The sequence below is a fragment of the Sinocyclocheilus anshuiensis genome, unplaced genomic scaffold, assembly GCF_001515605.1.
Source record: "Sinocyclocheilus anshuiensis isolate Anshui unplaced genomic scaffold, SAMN03320099.WGS_v1.1 scaffold156, whole genome shotgun sequence".
Classification (NCBI taxonomy): Eukaryota; Metazoa; Chordata; class Actinopteri; order Cypriniformes; family Cyprinidae; genus Sinocyclocheilus; species Sinocyclocheilus anshuiensis.
Window position 1 is genome coordinate 31,146 of NW_015554069.1, and position 22,304 is coordinate 53,449.

Genomic DNA, 22,304 nt, shown 5'->3' on the forward strand with positions numbered 1-22,304 from the left:
TGACTCTTAACTTTTATAAAGAATATCTCTTTGGATTTGAGACTTTAGTCTTTGCAACTTTTCAGATCTTCTTTATGCACCAAGAGCTTGTAACATTCCAAAGAGAAAGGACAACTTGAAACCGCATCATATGACCCCTTTAAACATGGTGTCACGTGGATGGAAATATGCATGGAAATGATATGCAGATTACATCATGCATATTAAAACTAGGCATTGTAAGCTCCATATATGGCTATTTTGGGGAGGAGACGGGGTGGAGATTCATGTATGCACAATCTTCCGCTGACTGGGTATTACAAAGGGAATTTTGCGCAGCTTCTGGCGTACACATGGCTTTATAAATCTGAAAACTTTTGTACGTACGCAAAATCTAGCTTTTGTGCATATGCGCTCTAGGCATGACGAAGCGGATATCGTCCTCTCTTGGAAGGCCAAACAAAGTAGTTTCTCTTTCACAATGAAACACACAGTGCCTTCACGACATGGCGGCGGCAGCAACAATACTACAGCGAGAATAAAAGTTACGCCTTCTTTCTTTGCGTGCAAATTTGGGCGGCGTTATGCAAATCTTCCCACATCGTGACGTAGACATGTGGGGGCGTGTTAGAACGAGGCGTTTTAGGTAGGCATGGTTGACTCTTAACTTTTATAAAGAATATCTCTTTGGATTTGAGACTTTAGTCTTTGCAACTTTTCAGATCTTCTTTATGCACCAAGAGCTTGTAACATTCCAAAGAGAAAGGACAACTTGAAACCGCATCATATGACCCCTTTAAACATGGTGTCACGTGGATGGAAATATGCATGGAAATGATATGCAGATTACATCATGCATATTAAAACTAGGCATTGTAAGCTCCATATATGGCTATTTTGGGGAGGAGACGGGGTGGAGATGCACGTACGCACAATCTTCCGCTGACTAGGTATTACAAAGGGAATTTTGCGCAGGTTCTGGTATACGCATGGCTTTATAAATCTGAAAACTTTTGTACGTACGCAAAATCTAGCTTTTGTGCGTACGCACACATTTAGGATGAAATCTACGTAAAGTTTTATACATGAGGCCCCTGGCCTTTTCACGATCGTATAGCTATCCGATCAGACAAAACGCATGAAGTGACCAGGTTTAAACGACCCCATAGGGAGACACAAAATGTGCAGTGCTGGGGTACTTCATGGACAGGTCTGAAAACCACTGCTCTAACCAAATGTGACATTTATTGTTTTCCTCACAGTTTTTGCTGTTGCACTGTATATGTTGTGAATTATGAAAAAATACAAAAAATATTTTTAAAGCTTGAAAAAAGCTTGCAGAAAATATAGATTTTGTAGGAATCATCCTTAGTCTTGAACTTGGTAAATCATTCCGGGATGTATTCTAAAATTTTTGAATGTGGCGCCCTAGAAAATTTTCCGCCACTGACTAGAGATAACTGTTGAGTAATGAGGCTGATATCAACAGGTTGTTATTTATTAATGTTTATCTGTGATGTGTTTGTCAGGATCTGGAGAAGGTGCGTGTGACTAATGGGACAGAAGCTCAGGATCATGAATCCACTGATCAAACCTCTGACAGTAACGCTGGAGAACAGCAGATGCTGCAGACGCCGCTGAAGATGTGCTCCGTCAAACTGGTGGACTGCAGGAACCTGATAGAGAGCAGAGGAGAAGAAACCACCGCAGAGAAAGAACAGAGTAATGAGGAAGAGCAGGATGATTATTGGATTGATGATGATAAAGATGATGAGAATGATGGTAATGATGGGACAGAAGCTCAGGATTCAGTCTGGAGCGTCAGAGATCAGAGATCCAGAGACACACAGGACTCAGAGCTCAGCCTCACTTTACTCTGTTATACTGACGCTCAGGATCATGAATCCACTGATCAAACCTCTGACTGTAACGCTGGAGAACAGCAGATGCTGCAGACGCCGCTGAAGACGTGCTCCGTCAAACTGGTGGACTGCAGGAACCTGATAGAGAGCCGAGGAGAAGAAACCACCGCAGAGAAACAACAACACAGTGATGAGGATGAAGATCAGAATAAGGATGAGGATGATGATGATGATGATGAAGATCAGAATAAGGATGATGATGATGTTGATGAAGATCAGAGTGATGATGATGATCGGAATAAGGATGATGAAGATCAGAATGATGATGTTGATGATGATGACTTCGTTCCTTCAGGTATGTTTCTTCCTGTTGTTTCCATTAAAAGCAAATGTGATGATTGACGAGTGACAGGTTTTTAGCTGTACATGCCAAAGTGACATAATTATAAGTAGTATGTACAGTAAAGCGTGTGAGAGATTGACTCGGCTCTCAAAACATGGATTACATCTGTTGTAGGAGATGACTTGAAGGCTCTTTGTAAATAACTGTAACTCTGAAATCAGAAAACCGCTGAATGACTGAATTAAAATTGAATATGAGACTACGACTCCTGTCCATCATGTGCGTACCAGGACAGCTGCTGAAAGAGGTTTGAATAAACGATTAATTGAAGGTATTACGTGAATATCTTGAAAACCATAAATTTTGCCGCCGAGAGGCTGAGTAGAGGAAACTAACTTGTCCGACGCGCTTGTTGATGATGATCATGGATCCAAAGACTGCGTTTTGTAGATTTTGTAGATTTATTTGCATGAGAAACAAACAAGGTTGTGCATGCAATACATTCGAAATGGTGTCCAAAAGTCATGATAAATGGCATTAAACAGCGTTAGCTTTTAGCAGTCAGTAAAAATAAGACTTCCCCCATCACCCCCTCTCTACCCAACACACAGGTGAACAGATGATATATTCTTACTACTTCCACCACCACCAGGTGCCGCAGTTAACGCAAAAAATGTGTTCAAAATAAAAGAACTATACCTGGCGCTTACAGAAGGTTTTGGTGAGCTTTTGGACTGGAAATTGTCGACCCAATCTGGCAACACTGAAGATATCACAGTGTCGCATATCAGACTTTGTAAATATTTAAAGGGTTAGTTCACCCAAAAATGAAAATTAGCCCATAAATTACTTGCCCTCAAGGCATCCTAGGTGTATATGACTTTCTTCTTTCAGACGAATCCAGTCGGAGTTATATTAAAAATTGTCTTTGATCTTTCAAGCTGTTTAATGGCACTCAGCGGGTGTTGCAGTGCATCAGTCCAAAAGAAGTGAAATAAAAAGCGCCCATCCATAATAAAAAGTCTCACATAGCTCCGGGGGGTGAACAAAGGCCTCCTGTAGCGAATCAATATGTTTTTGTAAGAAAAATATCCATATTCAAAACGTAATAATCACTTTAATCTAGCTTGCGCCAACAGTTGTACACGGAAGCAGTTCCGGGCGGATGACGTATGAGTTCAGCGCTGCGCCAGTATTAATTTTGACAGGTATTTTTTATTTAGTCTTAGTCTTTATCTTAATAAGACGAAAATGCTTAATTAATAGTCTTAGTCACATTTTAGTCATTTGAGTCTTTCATAGTTTTAGTCAACGGAAAGTCATTGCATTTTTGTCAACTTTTAGTCAAACTGCAGTTACCAACATTTTTTTGGTAGCTGTTTTATATGTAGTCTTCAAACAAAAATAGTAATTAATTCTTCTCTCTTTAGACCAAATCAATTAAGCTTATGAGAAATTTGAATCAAGGATTGAATTTGGAAAAACTTGAATAAATTGACAATTTTCGTTTTTGTGTGAACTATCCTTTAACAGTAGTGAAAAGGGAGCAATTTATAAAAATTATAGTTGTTCATATATAATATATACAGTATAATATATATAATTATAATATTTATAATTTTTTGAAAAATAAGCAGAATAAGGCAATAAGACAAATATGAAAGAGATACAAATTAAACTCATTTTTCAGATACAGTAGGTTTACTTAACATATTTATTTATCATATTTTGTTGGTTAACATTAATTACACGGATAGGTACTTAATTATGAATGCTGTCCCTTTAAGACGGAAGTCATGTATGTAATACTGACACACGCTCAGTTTTCACCCACCTGTTTACGTTTACTTAATCCATAACCGACTGTATTTACGTGAGATACTCTACACGATAGACATTTGGACTGCTGTGTGTGTATTTGAGCACTGGGAACTGATCGCGCGCTGTATATGAGAACTGAAGAAGAGGAGCATGCGCGAGAGAGCACTTCTATCAGCGCGATTCCGCCTATCCCGCCTTCACTAACTTTAATTTGATCGACAACGAATTGTGACTCCCGGGAAAAACGGGACGTCTGGTCACCTTATCCCTACCCCTTCGGGTGCTGAGGCCCTATCAGCGCGATTCCGCCTATCCCGCCTTCACTAACTTTAATTTGATCGACAACGAATTGTGACTCCCGGGAAAAACGGGACGACTGGTCACCTTATCCCTACCCCTTCGGGTGCTGAGGCCTTTGTTTCAGATCGCTAGTTTGCATTTTGGTAGTCTATCCACCCACTGCGGCTGCCATACTGAGACTAGATATGCAAACGCCCCTCATCCGATTGCAATCCAATGACAGGGAAGCACATTTTGAAGGACAAGACAGTAGCCTATAGGATGTATTTTTAATGTCTGGTAGTCCTCAAATAACATTATAGTCCCGTCTCGTCTTGTTCACGAAGACGCGGCATAAATTTCGTCATAGTTTTTATCATCAGATATTAGTTTTAGCTCGTCAACGTCTCGTCTTAGTCACAGAAAAAATGTTCGTTAATGAATATTTTTCGTCTTCATTGATGAAATTAACACTGCGCTGCGCATGAGTCTCATGAAAACCAACGTTTGTTAACAGGAGCAAAGGAAGCAAAGTTTCCTTACTTTAGCAAAGGAAAACCAGTTCGTCTGATAGAAGAAAGTAATATACACCTAGGATGACTTGAGGGTGAGTAATTTATGGGCTAATTTTCATTTTTGGGTGAACTAACCTTTTAAATCACAGTCTTTGCAGTTTGACAACTGCATTTAGTTTTATTTTGACTGATCGTCCAGCTCTAGAAGTTAAAGAAGTAGTTAGATATTTATGCAAATGTTGTTCCTTTCAGATGACAACGCTGGTTCATCTTCTGAGGGAGAAACTGCCTCCACGTCCAAAGAGCGATGGACAGTGACGGACTGTGGAAAGACATTCAGCAAACACGGTCATTTAGTGAGACATAAGAAAAAACTCACAGAACAGAAAGAATTCACTTGCAAGAGATGCAACATCAGTTTTCCTACCTTCAAAGAGAGGAAACGTCATTCAAAAAAGCACGAAGTGAAGAAGGAGTTTCGCTGTGACCAGTGCGGGAAGGATTTTTTCACCACTCCTTATAATATGAAAGTTCATATGAAGACACACGAGGAAAAGTCTTTCCAGTGCAACGAATGTAACAAGTTTTTCCGCAGCATTAGTAATCTTTCTATTCATAAGAGGATCCACACGGGTGAAAAGCCATACACGTGCCCTCAATGCGAGAAGAGCTTCACCCAGAGAACGCATCTGAAGAACCATCTACTCATGCACACCAACGAGAGACCGCATCAGTGCCCTCACTGCGAGAAGAGCTACAACGTCAGTTCAGATCTAAAGAAACATGTACTCAAGCATAGCAATGAGAGGCCGCAAAACCGTTTACTCACGCACAGCAATGAGAGACTGCATCAGTGCCCTCACTGCGAGAAGAGCTTCAGTCTCAGATCGGCTCTGGAAAAACATGTACTCACGCACAGCAGTGAGAGGCCATACAAATGCAGTGAATGTGGAAAAACCTATAAAAACTCAACTTCTCTTAAGGCACACCAGAAAATACACTCTGACAAACCGTATCAGTGTTCACACTGTGAGAAACGTTTCCATCATTCGACTCACCGAAAAACCCATGAGAGGATTCACACCGGAGAGAAACCGTACCTGTGCTCCGACTGCGGGAAGAGCTTCGCTAGTTCATTTGCTTTCAAAGTTCATCAGAGAATTCACACAGGAGAAAGACCGTATCCCTGTAGTGACTGTGGGAAGAGTTTTTATAAGCTAAGTGGCTTAAAAGTGCACCGGAGGACTCATACAAGAGAAAAACCTTTTAAATGCTCACTTTGTGACAAGACTTTTGCTCAAGCTGGTTACCTGAAGATCCATGAACGAATGCATACTGGAGAGAAACCTTACTGCTGCTCCATCTGCGGCATGAGATTTGCTTTTAAATGGGGTTTTCAGATGCACCAGAAGAAACACGCTGCCCCAGAATCATAATGCATTCTGATGAAAGACCATATCAGTGTTCACACTGTGAGAAACGTTTCCATCATTCGACTCACCGAAAAACCCATGAGAGGATTCACACCGGAGAGAAACCGTACCTGTGCTCTGACTGCGGGAAGAGCTTTGCTAGTTCATTTTCGTACAGGATTCATCGGAGAGTTCACACAGGAGAAAGACCGTATTCCTGTAGTGATTGTGGGAAGAGTTTTTATAAGCCAAGTGACTTAAAAATACATCGGAGGACGCATACAGGAGAAAAACCTTTTAAATGCTCACATTGTGCCAAGACTTTTGCTCGAGCAAGTGCCAAGAATGTCCATGAGCGACATCATACAGGAGAGAAACCTTACCGCTGCTCCATCTGCGGCGAGAGATTCGCTTTTATATGGGGTTTTCAGACCCACCAGAAGAAACACGCTGCCCCAGAATCATAGTGAAGGAGTGGAATCCTGAAGACATCGCGACCTTCATAATGTATATATTTGTTTCTTCTTGAATAATTATTAATCAAAGTTACATTTATCCATGTTAGAAAATAAGTTGAATATGGCTTTAGTCTGCCTTTTTACTCTCTAAGAAGCTGCTCTCATTTTGTGCGTGTAGTGAACCATATTTGATCAGATTCAGGGCAGAGCCCGGCAACCTTGAAGTACAGATAAGTGTTCTCTGCATATGTGTGCGAGTGTTTGTATTTGCAGCTAGATGCGGAGACAGCCCTAGGAGGAAACCGTCATTTGCCGTCACCCTAATGTCCAGGGTATCCGATATACGTCTCTGGAGAGACCTATTGCGTCTGACCTCTGATCACTTGTCACCAAAATAATCACTAGAAGATATGCTTCAAGTTTTACGTCCATGTGTGGAGATTTTCTGTAGTGTATCTATGTTTCGACTAACCAGAATCTTGCTTACCTATGTATTGACGTAATTAGTGATCTCTGTTAGAGTATAATTACTGTTGTTTCAATTATGTAAGCAGAGCGGCCTACAAACTCCATCTTGAGTATTGAAGCCGACTTCTGCGGATGAAACTGTAAACTATTTTCTTCAGTAAATTTTTCTTCAAATGGCATCTCTGACTCCTGGTCTTCATTCAACACACCTGGTCCTTGGGGTTTAACTGTAAATTCCCCTACAATAGCTTCATCATTAATCAGTAATTAGTTTTACGTTGTGTAAAATAAAAAACACCTTGCGGTGTTACCGGAACATTATTTTATGGTTGTAAAAAAACAGTGTAATTGTGTAATTTAATTGTGGTGTAATGCAATTAAAGATGTAAGTTTGTGTTACTGTTTGTCTCGAGTAGCGTGTTTGTGGCCGACTTGCTTAATTTCTCCTTCTTGTAGACTAAAAACACTAAAACAGTAATATTGTGAATTATTATTCCAGTGCAAAATAACTGTTTTCTATTTGAAAACACATGACCCTACATAAATCATTCTAATATGCTGATGTGCTGCTAAAAAAATCTCTTATTGCAGTTGAAAAGTCTTGTGCTGCTTCATGAAGTGTGGAAAGTGGAAACTGACATTCACGAATCAACCAAAAGAGCATAGAACAACATTTCTTTCTATATACCGGTTTGGTGAACTCTGGGCCGGAGCGTCTTTTCTTCTGTTCAGCTCCATCGCTTGTACTGTTGGGGGCACTGTAACTTTCTTTTTTAGTTCACTGGTAAAACCACTGAAGAAAAAAATACTGGAGCGCCCAGACGGTAAGTGTTTAATCTGTTTACATTATGTTTATCTGTTTATTATTGTTCTGTCTCTGTGTTTTAATGAATTTCGTCGTCCGCTCGCCTTATGAAAAATCACCATGGTTTTTCACTACAGTAACCCTATTGTTTTACTACAGTAACCAAGTTTTGAGCATGATACTTGTAGTAGTGAACAATAGTTTTATGTAATATTAACACGATGGTTCATTTTCAATGCTACATGCTTGTACCCCCGGTTTCACAGACAGTCCTAGATTAAATGTAAGTCTGAGCTGTTTCAAATGAAAGAAACTTGCACTGACTGATCTTAAAATATATCAGTGCCTTTGTTTTGTCTCAAGATGCACACCAGTAATGTTTTTTTTTGTAAGGCACATTTATAAAAATTACTTAAATGTCCTAATTGAACTATGTCCTAATCCTGGTTTAGGCTAAGCCCTGTCTGTGAAACCGGCTTTTAAGGTTCTTACAGTTTAGGGAGAAATTAGTAGAAATTTGACATCTGAATATGCTTGTAATATTACATATTATAATATTTGATAATATTCCTGCTCTGTGCTGGCTCAATGTTGAAATGAAGCAAACATTCCTAAACGCATCTACATTTGAAATAAATATTTCTGTATGTTGTCTGAAATAAAATTGTATTATCTTTAATAACAGGTCAGCTCTATGTAGTTCAGTTTTGAGTTTAAATCAGTGTTTATTCATTATAAATGCGTCTTTAATAATCATGGTGTGTGTGTGTGTTCAGATGTTGAGCATGAAAGCGCAGGTGGATGTGGTCTGCTGTAAATCAGTAGGAACTGATCTGTCCATGCTGGATATTGAGGATTTCATCACAGAAATCTGTCAGCTGAAGAAAGAGGTGGCTTCACTGGAGGCAAAGCTGAGAGAAAGAGGAGACAAACTGAACAGAGAGGTTTGAGCAGCTCTTCATTTCATCCTTCAACTCAATCACCCAATAGGGCTTTTCTGGGTATTCATTCACAGACGTTTCACACTGTACATTCCTAAACCCCGGGTTAACGTTCTTATTTGCATGTTTGCGGTGTCAGTGTCACTGATTGGATGAACAGCAGGCAACCTGTTTACACGGCTTTTCCTGCGTCTTGCCAGTTATTAAAAAAAAATGTCACTTTATAGGTCTTTAGCCGTTTTAAGCCTCATGAGACACACAAAGGCAAGAAAACAAAGACAAACCTCCTCATCACTCCAGTTCACACGCTTTCCATCTTTTGACATTTCTTACTTTTCTCTCACCGGCTGCTGTTTACACGACTCGCGTTTCCTGTTACTGACGTGACATGAGCCTCGCTGCTCAAGTTCTGATTGGCTGTCTGTTGCCAAGCGTCCAGCAGCAACAAGCAAACACCGCTCCGTTTCACACTGAACAAACTTAGCACCGCAATGCAGGGTTAACACTGCAAATGTGGTGCTAACCCTGCTTCGGAGCAGGGTTTCATATTAACCCCGGTTAAAAAACGGTGCTAACACCGCTTTCAAATTTCAGGTGTGAAATGTTTCTTTACCCGGGGTTAAAAGCGGTGTATAGAACGACAGCGCAGTGTGAAAAGCCCTAATTAGACTTCTTTAACACCAAACTCTTATCAGCATCTCAGGTTAAGTCAACACCAAAATATGCTAACTAATCACCAATATAACCACCACTAGAGGTAACTGCTGAGTAATGAGGCTAATATCAACAGGTTGTTCTTTATTAGTGTTTATCTGTGATGTGTTTGTCAGGATGTGGAGCAGGTTTCAGTGCGTGTGACTGATGGGACAGAAGCTCAGGATTCAGTCTGGAGCGTCAGAGATCAGAGATCCAGAGACACACAGGACTCAGAGCTCAGCCTCACTTTACTCTGTTATACTGACGCTCAGGATCATGAATCCACTGATCAAACCTCTGACTGTAACGCTGGAGAACAGCAGATGCTGCAGACGCCGCTGAAGACGTGCTCCGTCAAACTGGTGGACTGCAGGAACCTGATAGAGAGCAGAGGAGAAGAAACCACCGCAGAGAAAGAACAACAACACAGTGATGAGGAAGAAGATCAGAACAAGGAAGAGGAGGATGATTATTGGATTGATGATGATAAAGATGATGAGAATGATGGTAATGATGGGACAGAAGCTCAGGATTCAGTCTGGAGCGTCAGAGATCAGAGATCCAGAGACACACAGGACTCAGAGCTCAGCCTCACTTTACTCTGTTATACTGACGCTCAGGATCATGAATCCACTGATCAAACCTCTGACTGTAACGCTGGAGAACAGCAGATGCTGCAGACGCCGCTGAAGATGTGCTCCGTCAAACTGGTGGACTGCAAGAACCTGATAGAGAGCAGAGGAGACGAAACCACCGCAGAGGAACAACAGAGTAATGAGCAGAACAATGAGAATGGGAATGATGATGATGGTGACTTTGTTCCTTCAGGTTTGTTTCTCCTTTTATGACCAGAATTTATGACCAGGTTTCTACTTTTTTTTTTTTAACCAGAGTTACCAAATTATTAATGCATTGTACAAATATTATGTATGTACAGACCTAAGTTTATGTGGAGCAGAATTTGTTGTGAATTCTGCCAATTTGAGACATTGAGAATTACAAATCATGAGCTGCACTCATGATAAAATATGTGTTGCCAGACTGAGTGAATTTCTGCCCAGTTGGGTGGTTTTGAATTTGATTGTGTGGGGTCAACATTGGATTGGGTGAGTGGAAAAAAATTGGGCAGTTTTGGGATCAGTTTTAACTAGGGCTGCACGATAAATCGCATGCAATATTTAATGCGCATCTTGTCAATAAAGCCGGTTCTGTAATCAGCGGTAAATCTCCATCACGTGCGGGCTTTCACATGGAGCAGCATTAACTACACAGAGCCGCGACCTCTATATAATTCGGCTCAGAGCGCCATTTCATCAGAATCTTTTGACTGACGTGACAGTCAACTATTGGTATGCAGAGATATAGCAAGGCAACTTACGCAACGCTCGTTCCCTTATCTCAGAGAAATTGGCTTGAGGACGACTCTGCAGTCGTTAGTCCAAACTCAATTCAGGAAGGACTGATGGCACTTGCAAGTCAGCCAATCGCTTTTCCAATGAAAAAGCCAAAAGGAGGGCAGTCTTAAGTGAAAAGGGCCACAGCTGATTGGAGCGGCTCAAAGGGAGAGCCCCGTAGGGCCCTGAGGACTATAGACAAGTCCCAAGTTGGCACAGTGTGAGGATGAGGCGGGTTCAATCTCCGAGCTCCCCTCAGAAATGTAACATTGTTTCTGCAGACTGACTGGCCAGCTTCGAGGGAATGATTCGCTGCCATCGCTGCCATGAGTGTGGACGGGGTGCGCTCCTTGTCCAACAACTCTTGTAGTAAGGTTAGCATTAGGGCTGGGCGATATGGGCAAAAATTCATAAGTGCACGTTTTTATCACGTGTAAAATTACTGATTAACATGGATAAAAGCAGCTCGTTTTTTTTACACCAACAATATACTATAGGCGTACTACTTACAGAACTCAGGTGACTTTTCAAACTTGATGTGCTGTTGTGGTAGGCCAGTTTCAAATCGCATATTTGGCACACTGCCTTTGTCTTGTCCTCACTCAATTTAAAGTGCTCCCACACAGCTGAGGTCTTCGGCATTTTTGTCTTTTCCAGATGAACTGAATCATGACGTTCACTCATGGTGAATGAGCGATTCATATTCAAGCGCGAATGAGAACCGTTTCGCGGGGGATGCCAGGTGTTCGAGAAAAAAAAAGAATATTCAAATATCAAAATTGAAAATCGAATGCCAACCACTGAACGAATATTCGAATAATCGAATATTCTGGTCCAGCCCTAGAAATTAGCCTACTGATTGCCACCATTGATGGACAAAAAATTTAATAATATTAAAAATATCTGTATGAGAGTATATTCTGCAGTTCTTCCCTGCTGTACCGAATATCTATACTTTTCAAGGTATCGTATCGAAGTTAGAAATTCAAGTATTGTGACAAAATAAATTTTGTAGGGTGCCACAAATTTGTTAAAATTTCCAAAGGGTACCGCAACTAAAAAAAGATTGGGAAACACTGTATTATATTATGTTATTATTATCATGTATGTATATTATCATGATTATTACATAATGCTTTTTTACAGTACAATAGTATGTATAATAACAATCTAAGATATATCTTTTAATGTGTTCAAATGTATATTTTTAATAATAAGTGCTGGGGGCATGGCTTGGGGTGTGGTCAGATTTTCCTGCTTTTTTGTCTTTAGCTGATCACATGCCTGAATGTTGTTATTGTTGTATTATTGTTTTGGTTTGTGCATAAGCGTGTCACTGTCTACTCAGAAAGTTTGCTTGTTGGACTAACTACGTTGCTTATTCTGATCGCTTATACTCTGGCCTTTTTCGTCTGGACTTCATTTGGCCTGTTCTTACTGATGGCATAAATGATGTGTGCTTCACAGGGAAGTATGTTTATTTCTTTTACTATTTCTTGCAAATATTTGGCGTTCTTTAATAATTCTAATTTGGGTAGAAACATTATTTTGTCATATTCGCTGATTTTCTTTTGCTGTATTTGCCTCGTTTTGATATACGTTTTGCTGTTGTATTGTTTACCTGGCAGGGAAATTGATTCATTTTTATAATTTTTATTTTGTCATTGTTGTTATTTACTTTTAAGGTGGTAAATGGTCCCTGGTTGTCATCACAACAGTATTCTATCACAGTCTTTTGGCAGTGAATATTTTGGTGAGCTTTTGGGCTGGAACTTATCAACCCAATCTGGCAACACTAGAAATATCACAGCGCTGCACATCAGACTTTGTGTTTATTTAAATCACAGCCTTTGCAGTTTGATAACAGTTTGATATGCACTAGATAATTTCAGTTTTATGTTGACCGATCATCCAGCTCTAGAATTTAAAGAAATAGTTAGATATTTTATGACCATTTTGTTCCTTTCAGATGACAAAGCTGGTTCGTCTTCTGAAACTGCATCTATATCCAAAGAACAAAAGACAAAGGAGAGTTTCTCCTGTGCCATCTGTGGAAAAACATTCAGCAAACAGTGTAATTTAACAAGACATGTCAGAAAGAAAAAACACACAGAACAGTTCACCTGCAAGATATGCAACATCAGCTTTCCTACCTTCAAAGAGAGAACACTTCATTCAAAGGAGCACAGCGTGAAGAAGGAGTTTCGCTGCGAACAGTGCGGGAAGGATCTTTTAACCACTCTTAATAATATGAGAGCTCATATAAAGCCACACAAAGAAAAGTCTCTTCAGTGCAACGAATGTAGCAAGTTTTTCCGAACCAAACAAGATCTTTCAAATCATAAGAGGATCCACACAGGTGAAAAACCATACAAGTGCCCTAACTGTGAGAAGAGCTTCAATCTCAGATCAGCTCTGAAGAGACATCTACTCACACACAGCAATGAGAGCCCACATCAGTGCCCTCACTGCGAGAAGAGCTTCAACCGGGGAACTCATTTGAAGAGACATCTACTCATGCATAGCCATGACAATCCGTATCAGTGCAGTGAATGTGGAAAACCTTTTGTAAACTCAGATTCTCTAAAGTTACACCAAAAAATGCATTCTGATGACAAACCGTATCAGTGTTTACACTGTGAGAAACGTTTCTGTCATCCGAGTCACATGAAAACCCATGAGAGGACTCACACCGGAGAGAAACCGTACCTGTGCTCCGACTGCGGGAAGAGCTTTGCTAGTTAATTTGCTTTCAAAGTTCATCAGAGAGGTCACACGGGAGAAAGACCGTATCCCTGTAGTGACTGTGGGAAGAGCTATTTGAAGGCAGGTGACTTAAAAATGCACCAGATGATTCATACAGGTGAAAAACCTTTTAAATGCTCGTATTGTGACAAGACTTTCACTCGTTTAGACGTCCTGAATGTCCATGAGCGACATCATACAGGAGAGAAACCTTTCTGCTGCTCCATCTGCGGTGAGAGATTTGCTTTGAAATGGGGGTTTAAGACGCACCAGAAGAAACACGCTGCTCAAAAATCATCATAGTTTCATCATGTAATTATTTTTAGGTTGTGTAAAAAAACACCATATACTAGTGCTACGGGAACATTGTTTTATGGTTGTAAAAAATAAACCCTAAAACAAGAATGTCTCTCGAACATTATTTACTGGGTAGAAATAAATTATTTGGATTAAATATTCACTGCAATGTGCAGATCAGTGTCTAATATTGGATTTTTGAACTGAGCTGGATGATGATGACATCACTGAATCAACAATGAACTGACTTTAGCTGAAAAATTGACTGTTTACTATTGTCCTCTTTTTAGAGCTGCTTTACAGCCAAGTTGATTTTTTTTGCATTATTGAAACATTATTCTGTTTAACACTGTAAAGCTGCTTTGATAAAATGTGAACTGTATAAAGTGCTACATAAAAAAAAATAAAGTGTGCATTTATGGGGATTTATACCTGTTCGTCCTTTCCAAGCCTCCATTACTAATTAGAAAACACTATTAAAAGCTCACTGTATTATGCAGAGTTGAGTATTATGAGAGAGTTTGACTCAGAGTGTGAATACCTGAATCTGATACAGCATTCATTCTTCAGCTCAATCTCATATTCACAATAAAACATTTGTTTGAATGTCTGCTGAGGAAAGCGATTTCTTTGTCGTACAATCCTTTCATCTGTTAAGGGTGATTTCCGATGACAGCGCTTCTCAGTGTTTGTTGGCTGCTTCTTACAAGCTGTTGTTGAAAGTAAAAATAACTTCCTTGTTTACAACCCTGTTTCAGTCTCTTTCAATATTAAAGTATTTACTGCTGACTCACTCATAAAAACAGTCTCCTGTCGCCATCTAATGGTGGAACAATGTATCTAAAATCAACATCTCAAACACACACCGTTTCTCAATACTATACAATGATTTAATACTATTATTATTTATATAAAACATTATTTATTGAATAAAATGTAATAAACAACAACCTCCATCATAAAAGTTGCTAAGCAATTCTGTCAAAAGTACAAAGGCAGCACTCTGAAATACAGCATTACAGTTTTATAGAGAATATAACGTTATAAGACTTTGCCCTCAGAGCAAACTATTTGCTGTGGAATAAATAACAGATAAATGAGACCAAAGCCTGCCTGTTATGGCTCGTTTGATCTGGCTTGCATTTCCACCGCCAACAGTACCTTACTTGATAGGCGTGGGGTATGCTGGAAAGTAGCGATCAATGCACACTCTGATGTAAACAAGCCCAACACGCATGCGCAGCATGGCAAAACGAGTGAAGAAGAGGCTTAATTTCCCTTGTAGCATGCACAAGTCGCGATTCTTAGTCAACCAATCAATGTTCTGTAGTGAGTCTAGCTCCACCCTTTAGGTATCCCAACAGAAGGGTCCAAAAATAGCGGTTTGGTACATCTGACAATGGAAATAGGAATAATTGTGTATCGTACTGTACTGAAAGGTACCGCTAGGTGGAACCGAGCCATTACATTTACCCAAAACCAATGGTGGCTGGCCAGTAGAAGGCGTTGTAGCACCACCCTCCCTGAGCCACATACATAAAATTATTATTTTTATTATAAATTGTATAAATTGATGTTTGTATGATACGATATTATAGGAAAATATACAGTTTTCATAAATGTCCCCTCTGTCTGTCAGTCTCAAGTTCAGCTCTGGGGCGATCAAGAAATCGCCATTAGGAGGTGGGTTTATTTAGCAGTTTAGTCAACTGCTGTAAACATGTTCAAGACATGACATAAAATTTAGCCAATCAACATCCTTAAATCTTGTCCAAAATGAGTGATTTCTCTATTGCCCCTAGTAAAGCCACTGCTGAAGTCAGGACTAGTCTGTGGAGGCTGAATGAAGCAAACCAGTATCTCACCAGTAAAGTTTTGATGGATGGCGATTGTAATCAACAGTAACCTACAGGAGTCGTACATTTTCAGACATATGTAAGTCTGTTATTATTAATACGCAAACAAAAAAAAAAAGCTCAACTGCTCACTCAACACATTCAGACATTTTTATTTACTTTTTTATTAGTGCTGTTCAGACGATTAATCGCATCCAAAATAAACGTTTTTGTTTATATATGTGTGTGTGTGTGTGTGTGTGTGTACTGCGATGTTTACTGAGGGGGCCTGGAATACGATTTTTACCGAGGGGGGCCTGAGTAAAAATGTTGTTCAGGGGGCCCACAAACCATAGCGGCACCACTGATTGTATGATATCTAAGTACCGTGAGAGCTATAGAGAGCACAGCAGACGGCTCCATGCTTTCAAAAGCAAAGAACAAAAAAACAGCCAAACCTGGTTATTTTAGACAATTTTTAACATCCTGGCCAGGACGTGTCCCCAGAAAATGGCACATCTTCTCACCTTAATTTGGGCGTCCGCCATGACACTCACTGTGAGAAATACTGTCTGCAAGCATATACAAATGGTTGGAATATCACAGCAGGAAAAGTAAAAGTTACTGAACTTTCTTGATATTTCCCTACAGCGGCGAATGAACTGGACGTCTCGCACATTCACAGAAAATGGCTTACTTCTGCAATGAAAAATAAGGTTGATAGATATCTTCCTCTGCGCTCCTCTGATTCTTCCCGCGTTTTCTCCGGTCTCCCACAGAAGGCGCGAACTCGCGTAATTCAAAAATTAACGGTCATTTCTATTTACTGACTATTTATTGACTAACTAACATTCGATTGTCTATGTCTTTAGTGAGTAATTTCGTAAAGATATAGTATATCCATCTCTTGGCAGCGCCACTGAAACAGAACGGCATTTTAATTAGAGAAATTAGGTTTGAATAAATGAGGTTTGGTGCAGCCCTCCACACAGCAGCGGGAGCGTCGTTTCTTCTCTTCTTCTCTATCGCTCGTCCCGTAGGAGGCGATCTGACGATCTTTAGTTCTCCGGTAAAACCACCGAAGAAAGAAAGGAGACCGAGCACTCAGACGGTAGGTGTTTAGTCTGGTTAACATTATTCATGTGTTTTAGATGTTTACTTGCATGCTATTCTTATTTTTCTGCCTCTGTGTTTTAATGAGCTTGAATGAAGCTTTTCCTCGCCCGCTCGTCTAATGAAAAAATAACGATCGTAACCATAACAAATGTCCGTTTTACTACATTGACCAAGTTTTAACCATGAGATTTGTAGTAAACAATAGCTTTTATATTAACAATTTTCAAAGCTAGATAAATGCGACAATATCTGAAACGTAACATCTCATATTTGATAATATTCCTGCTCTGTGTTGGCTCAATGTTGAATTGAAACAAACACTCCTGAAGACATCTACATCTGAGATAAATATTTCTGAATGTTCTCTAAAATAAAATGTTATTTTCTTCAATAACAAGTCAGTTCTAGGTATTTCAGCTCTTGTTCAGTCGTATGTAAACAATAATTTTGAGGTAAATCAGTGTCAGTTCATTATAAATGCGTCTTTAATAATCATGAAGTGTTTGTGTTCAGATGTTGAGCATGAAAGCGCAGGTGGATGTGGTCTGCTGTAAATCAGTAGGAACTGATCTGTCCATGCTGGATATTGAGGATTTCATCACAGAAATCTGTCAGCTGAAGAAAGAGGTGGCTTCACTGGAGGCAAAGCTGAGAGAAAGAGGAGACAAACTGAACAGAGAGGTTTGAGCAGCTCTTCATTTCATCCTTCAGCTCAGTCACTCAATGAGACTTCTTTCACAAAACAAACTCATTTCTTAGTTATCACCATCTCAAATTAAGTCAACACCAAAAATATGCGAACTACTCACCAATATAAGCACTAGAGGTAACTGCTGAGTAATGAGGCTAATATTAGCAGCTTGTTCTTTATTAGTGTTTATCTGTGATGTGTTTGTCAGGATGTGGAGCAGGTTTCAGTGCGTGTGACTGATGGGACAGAAGCTCAGGATTCAGTCTGGAGCGTCAGAGATCAGAGATCCAGAGACACACAGGACTCAGAGCTCAGCCTCACTTTACTCTGTTATACTGACGCTCAGGATCATGAATCCACTGATCAAACCTCTGACTGTAACGCTGGAGAACAGCAGATGCTGCAGACGCCGCTGAAGACGTGCTCCGTCAAACTGGTGGACTGCAGGAACCTGATAGAGAGCAGAGGAGAAGAAACCACCGCAGAGAAAGAACAACACCGTGATGAGGAAGAGGAGGGTGATGATGAGAATAATGGGGATGATGATGATGAAGATGATTATGCTGAGAATAATGATGATGTTGACGATGGTGACTTTGTTCCTTCAGGTATGTTTCTTCCTTTAATGACCAGATATACTGAATTGACATAATTCTTTTAAAATTGTTAAAATATTATGCATGTGTATTATGCATGTACAGTCCTAAATCCATGTGGAGCAGTATTTGTTGTGAATTCTGCCAATTTGATTTGAATTCTGCGGGAAATGTCATGCACCTTACCATAGCCTCCTGCTGCGAGCTTCAGTGTAAATATTGCGTCAAAATCAAATAAATTTGAGTGTGATTTAAACCCGGATGATTGTAACCACTCTAAGGTTGTCTGCCTTGGGAAAGCTAGCGTGTCTCCAACATAGTGATAACACTCGTTGCCTTCTCTCGTGCAGCTCAACCAGGTCTCGTCCCATTCGTCGATAATTGTGATATCACAAATCCCGGAAAAAATGCGTTGTCATCCAAACGAGTCGTTCGTTGTAGCTTTTGAAAAGTGATTTCTGTTAAATAAAATATCTCCTTTTGAAGTGGACTTTGAGCTTTGTAACTTTGCAGATCTTTTTTATGCTCAAACATTACAGACTAACTAAAGTTGAAAAAGTGAAAAAGCATAATAGGACCCCTTTAAATCACAGCCTTTGCAGTTTGACAACTGTAATAAGACATATCTCAATTTATTTTGGCTGATTGTTCCACTCAAAGTTATAGACAAAATTATATTGTGTAAATATTTTGTTTCTTTCAGATAAGAATGCTGATTCATCTTCTGATGGAGAAACTGCCTCTACATCCAAAGAGCAAAGAACAAAGAAGAGTTTCTCCTGTGCCACCTGTGGAAAAACATTCAGCAAACAGTGTCATTTAACAAGACATGCCAGAAAGAAAAAACACACAGAACAGAATAACTTCACCTGCAAGATATGCAACATCAGTTTTCCTACCTTCAAAGAGAAAACACTTCATTCAAAAGAGCACAGCGTGAAGAAGGAGTTTCGCTGCGAACAGTGCGGGAAGGATTTTTTCACCACTCTTAATAATATGAGAGCTCATATAAAGCCACACAAAGAAAAGTCTCTTCAGTGCAACGAATGTAGCAAGTTTTTCCGAACCAAACAAGATCTTTCAAATCATAAGAGGATCCACACAGGTGAAAAACCATACAAGTGCCCAGATCTTTCAAGTCATATGAGAATTCACACGGGTGAAAAACCATATCAGTGCCCTCACTGCGAGAAGAGCTTCAGCCAGGGATCTAATCTGAAGACACATCTACTCACGCACAGCAATGAGAATCCGTATCAGTGCAGTGAATGTGGAAAACCTTTTATAAGCTCAGCTTCTCTAAAGTTACACCAAAAAAAACACTTTGATAAACTGTATCAGTGCCCTCACTGCGAGATGAGCTTCAGTCTCAGATCAGATCTGATGAACCATCTACTCACACACAGCAATGAGAATCCCTATCAGTGCAGTGAATGTGGAAAACCTTTTATAAGCTCAGCTTCTCTAAAGTTACACCAAAAAATGCATTCTGATGACAAACCGTATCAGTGTTCACACTGTGAGAAAGGTTTCCATCTTTCAACTCACTGTAAAACCCATGAGAGGATTCACACCGGAGAGAAACCGTACCTAGGCAAATTGACAGCAATTAAATATGTCAGTGGTCGGCAGAAGAGACACTTTCCTTCTGCAAGAGAATAACAAGCTATTCCGGTCACATGTTGGTGACGTAGAGGGTTCTGCTCCCTGCCGGTGGAAACGGGAGCTAGTTCTGAACGAGTGCCACTCTTGGCTGAGCACCGGTTCCAGCTCCAGCATCGGCCTCAGCGATATGTGTGTGCGTGCTGTAACACTAACACCAAACCAGACTTAATTTGCCCCAATCAAAAGCATACACTGTTGGGATCCTTCCCTATCCCCTACATAGTGCACTAGGTGCCATTCACCATAATAATTCCGTGAACAAGTGACTGATTTCAGCTGCAGCTTCAGCATCTATTTATAGTGCAGGGGGCAGGACTTCAGATTCTAGAGAGCATTTGATTGGACAGATTAAGTTAGTTGAGAAGCTCAAGTGACATAAAAATGGTTGATATTGGTGGTAACAACAGACTGTAAGTTAATGCTTGCATCTTTTAAATATGAATTTGGTTGTTGTTTTGGAGCACACAAAGCTTATAGATAACCTTAAGGCTAACATATTCATACTTAATACCAAAAAACTTCAATTTTGATTTGGGACTTTAACAAATCAGTTTACAGCGCCTTGATTGTCTGTATGAACACAATGGGATTTAAGCCTGTATTACTAGTAACCATTCATAACACCTCAGCACAGCCTACAGTAAAGCAGTGTAATACAATTAAAAATGCAAGTTTACAGTGTTCTCTCTGTTGTGTTCTTTACTGCGCTTCTCTGGTTCTGCGCGCGCTTTCTCTTGTCCTGTCCTCCAGAAAGCCGCCAACTCGCGTAATTCAAAAATTAACGGTCATTTTGATTGACCGGCTGACTAACATGATCGATTACTTTATTTAATCATATGAAATGGATATATTATATACATCTCTTGGCAACGCCACTGAAATAGTGTTTTAGAAATAAAATAAATAAGGTTTGGTGCCGCCCTCCACACAGCAGCGGGAGCGTCGTTTCTTCTCTTCTTCTCTATCGCTCGTCCTGTAGGAGGCGATCTGACGATCTTTAGTTCTCCGGTAAAACCACCGAAGAAAGGAAGGAGACCGAGCACTCAGACGGTAAGTGTTACGCTATTAATGTGTTTTAGCTGTTTTATACGTGGATGTCGTTATTTTTCTAACGCTAGTGTAGAAATCTGACAATATCTGAAATATCTGAGGTATGTCCAGCTTTGTGCTGGCTCAATATTGAAACATCTGAAATAAACATATGTGATAATATTCTCATGTATTCTTCAATAACAAGTCAGTTCTGTGTAGTTCAGCTCTTGTTCAGTCGTATGTAAACAATCATTTTGAGGTTAAATCAGTGTCAGTTCATTATAAATGCGTCTTTAATAATCATGTGTGTGTGTTCAGATGTTGAGCATGAAAGCGCAGGTGGATGTGGTCTGCTGTAAATCAGTAGGAACTGATCTGTCCATGCTGGATATTGAGGATTTCATCACAGAAATCTGTCAGCTGAAGAAAGAGGTGGCTTCACTGGAGGCAAGAGAGAAGGACATTTTGACCACTAGACTGTCCCAATGGGGTCACTGGGAAGCTTACCAGATTGATTTTGGTCCAATATGTTCCAAGTTCAAAGAAAATCTTAGGGAGAATCATCAATCAATCTTCTTTTTCTTTCTTGTTGTCTTTTGACCACCTCTTGTACAGATAATAAATAATAGGATACTTAGAAATAGAAACAATTTCTGGAAAAATTATCTTTCAAACAAGTGGAATAAAAGCAAACATATGGTAAATTAATGCACATAACCAGTGCTCGAATTGTGTCAAAGCTCTTGGGGGGTCACCCTAACCAACAGCCCCCCCTTCACAAAAAAAAAAAAACACTTTATATGCATGATGCATATTTTTTGTTATCGTTGAGAAAACCTAATTCTAAGATAAAAGATTATTTTAGGATGATCAGTGAATTAGGTGTACCAATCACTAAGCAAGAAAGAAGAATTAAATATCTAGCCTAGGGTGTGCAATGTTGACAAAAAATGATATCTCAATATTTTCTGGGATTTTATCGATAATGATAATTTGACAATATTTTGTCACCGTGGACAGCTGACTCTTTACATTTTTGATATTCTGTGTGGTCAGTTCACAGCATTGATGGAAATTAATCTTTTCCAATAAGTTTAAATAGATTTTTACCTTTTATGGGCATTTTTACCTTTATAAAGCCATTTTTTCTAAAAGTGTACATCATCTTTTAAGTCAAATTCTTAAATTTACAAACAACAGAGCCGTAGTTCACTGACAAGTTACACAAAAAATGGCAGACGATTTTATTGCGTGATTATGAAATCGAAGAAATCGTTCGCGATAATGACAGCTGTTTGCATAGCTTCTCAGTGAACTACGGCTCTGTGAAGTAAACGGAGTTTCAGCGTGAGAG

General features: G+C 39.7%; 4 protein-coding genes across 4 annotated transcripts in view; all 4 read left to right on the forward strand.

The window, feature by feature from the left end:
* Positions 1-7,367, forward strand: part of LOC107668675 (oocyte zinc finger protein XlCOF6-like) — a 10,178-nt gene extending 2,811 nt beyond the window's left edge. Inside the window, exons 2-4 of the mRNA XM_016460632.1 lie at positions 1,509-2,196; positions 5,052-5,811; positions 6,252-7,367. Of these exons, the coding sequence (XP_016316118.1) occupies positions 1,509-2,196; positions 5,052-5,811; positions 6,252-6,678 (1,875 nt within the window). The 3' untranslated portion in view covers positions 6,679-7,367. The remainder of the gene's footprint in view (positions 1-1,508; positions 2,197-5,051; positions 5,812-6,251) is intronic.
* Positions 7,368-7,892: 525 nt separating this feature from the next.
* On the forward strand, positions 7,893-14,240 carry LOC107668673 (zinc finger protein 391-like). Its single transcript, XM_016460629.1, has 4 exons — positions 7,893-7,961; positions 8,719-8,886; positions 9,714-10,407; positions 12,943-14,240. Exons 2-4 carry the CDS (start codon positions 8,719-8,721, stop codon positions 13,716-13,718), a joined length of 1,638 nt encoding a protein of 545 aa, XP_016316115.1. The 5' UTR covers positions 7,893-7,961; the 3' UTR covers positions 13,719-14,240.
* Positions 14,241-16,905: 2,665 nt separating this feature from the next.
* On the forward strand, positions 16,906-19,915 carry LOC107668667 (zinc finger protein 37-like). The gene is made up of 4 exons (XM_016460624.1): positions 16,906-16,961; positions 17,480-17,647; positions 17,866-18,265; positions 18,957-19,915. The coding sequence occupies exons 2-4, from the start codon at positions 17,480-17,482 to the stop codon at positions 19,913-19,915; spliced, it is 1,527 nt and encodes a 508-aa protein (XP_016316110.1). The 5' UTR covers positions 16,906-16,961.
* A 992-nt stretch (positions 19,916-20,907) lies between these two features.
* Positions 20,908-22,304, forward strand: part of LOC107668668 (zinc finger protein 836-like) — a 66,519-nt gene continuing 65,122 nt past the window's right edge. The window contains exons 1-2 of the mRNA XM_016460626.1: positions 20,908-20,968; positions 21,269-21,397. Coding sequence (XP_016316112.1) covers positions 21,269-21,397 — 129 coding nt within the window. The 5' untranslated portion in view covers positions 20,908-20,968. The remainder of the gene's footprint in view (positions 20,969-21,268; positions 21,398-22,304) is intronic.

What these genes read in the sequence shown, in the direction of transcription:
- LOC107668673 (XM_016460629.1), top strand. Translation starts at nt 8,719, where the DNA reads ATGTTGAGCATGAAAGCGCAGGTGGATGTGGTCTGCTGTAAATCAGTA. An exon ending in GAGACAAACTGAACAGAGAG is followed by an intron (nt 8,887 to 9,713) that starts GTTTGAGCAGCT and finishes TGTGTTTGTCAG; the next exon opens with GATGTGGAGCAGGTTTCAGT. An exon ending in TGGTGACTTTGTTCCTTCAG is followed by an intron (nt 10,408 to 12,942) that starts GTTTGTTTCTCC and finishes TGTTCCTTTCAG; the next exon opens with ATGACAAAGCTGGTTCGTCT.
- LOC107668667 (XM_016460624.1), top strand. Translation starts at nt 17,480, where the DNA reads ATGTTGAGCATGAAAGCGCAGGTGGATGTGGTCTGCTGTAAATCAGTA. An exon ending in GAGACAAACTGAACAGAGAG is followed by an intron (nt 17,648 to 17,865) that starts GTTTGAGCAGCT and finishes TGTGTTTGTCAG; the next exon opens with GATGTGGAGCAGGTTTCAGT. An exon ending in TGGTGACTTTGTTCCTTCAG is followed by an intron (nt 18,266 to 18,956) that starts GTATGTTTCTTC and finishes TGTTTCTTTCAG; the next exon opens with ATAAGAATGCTGATTCATCT.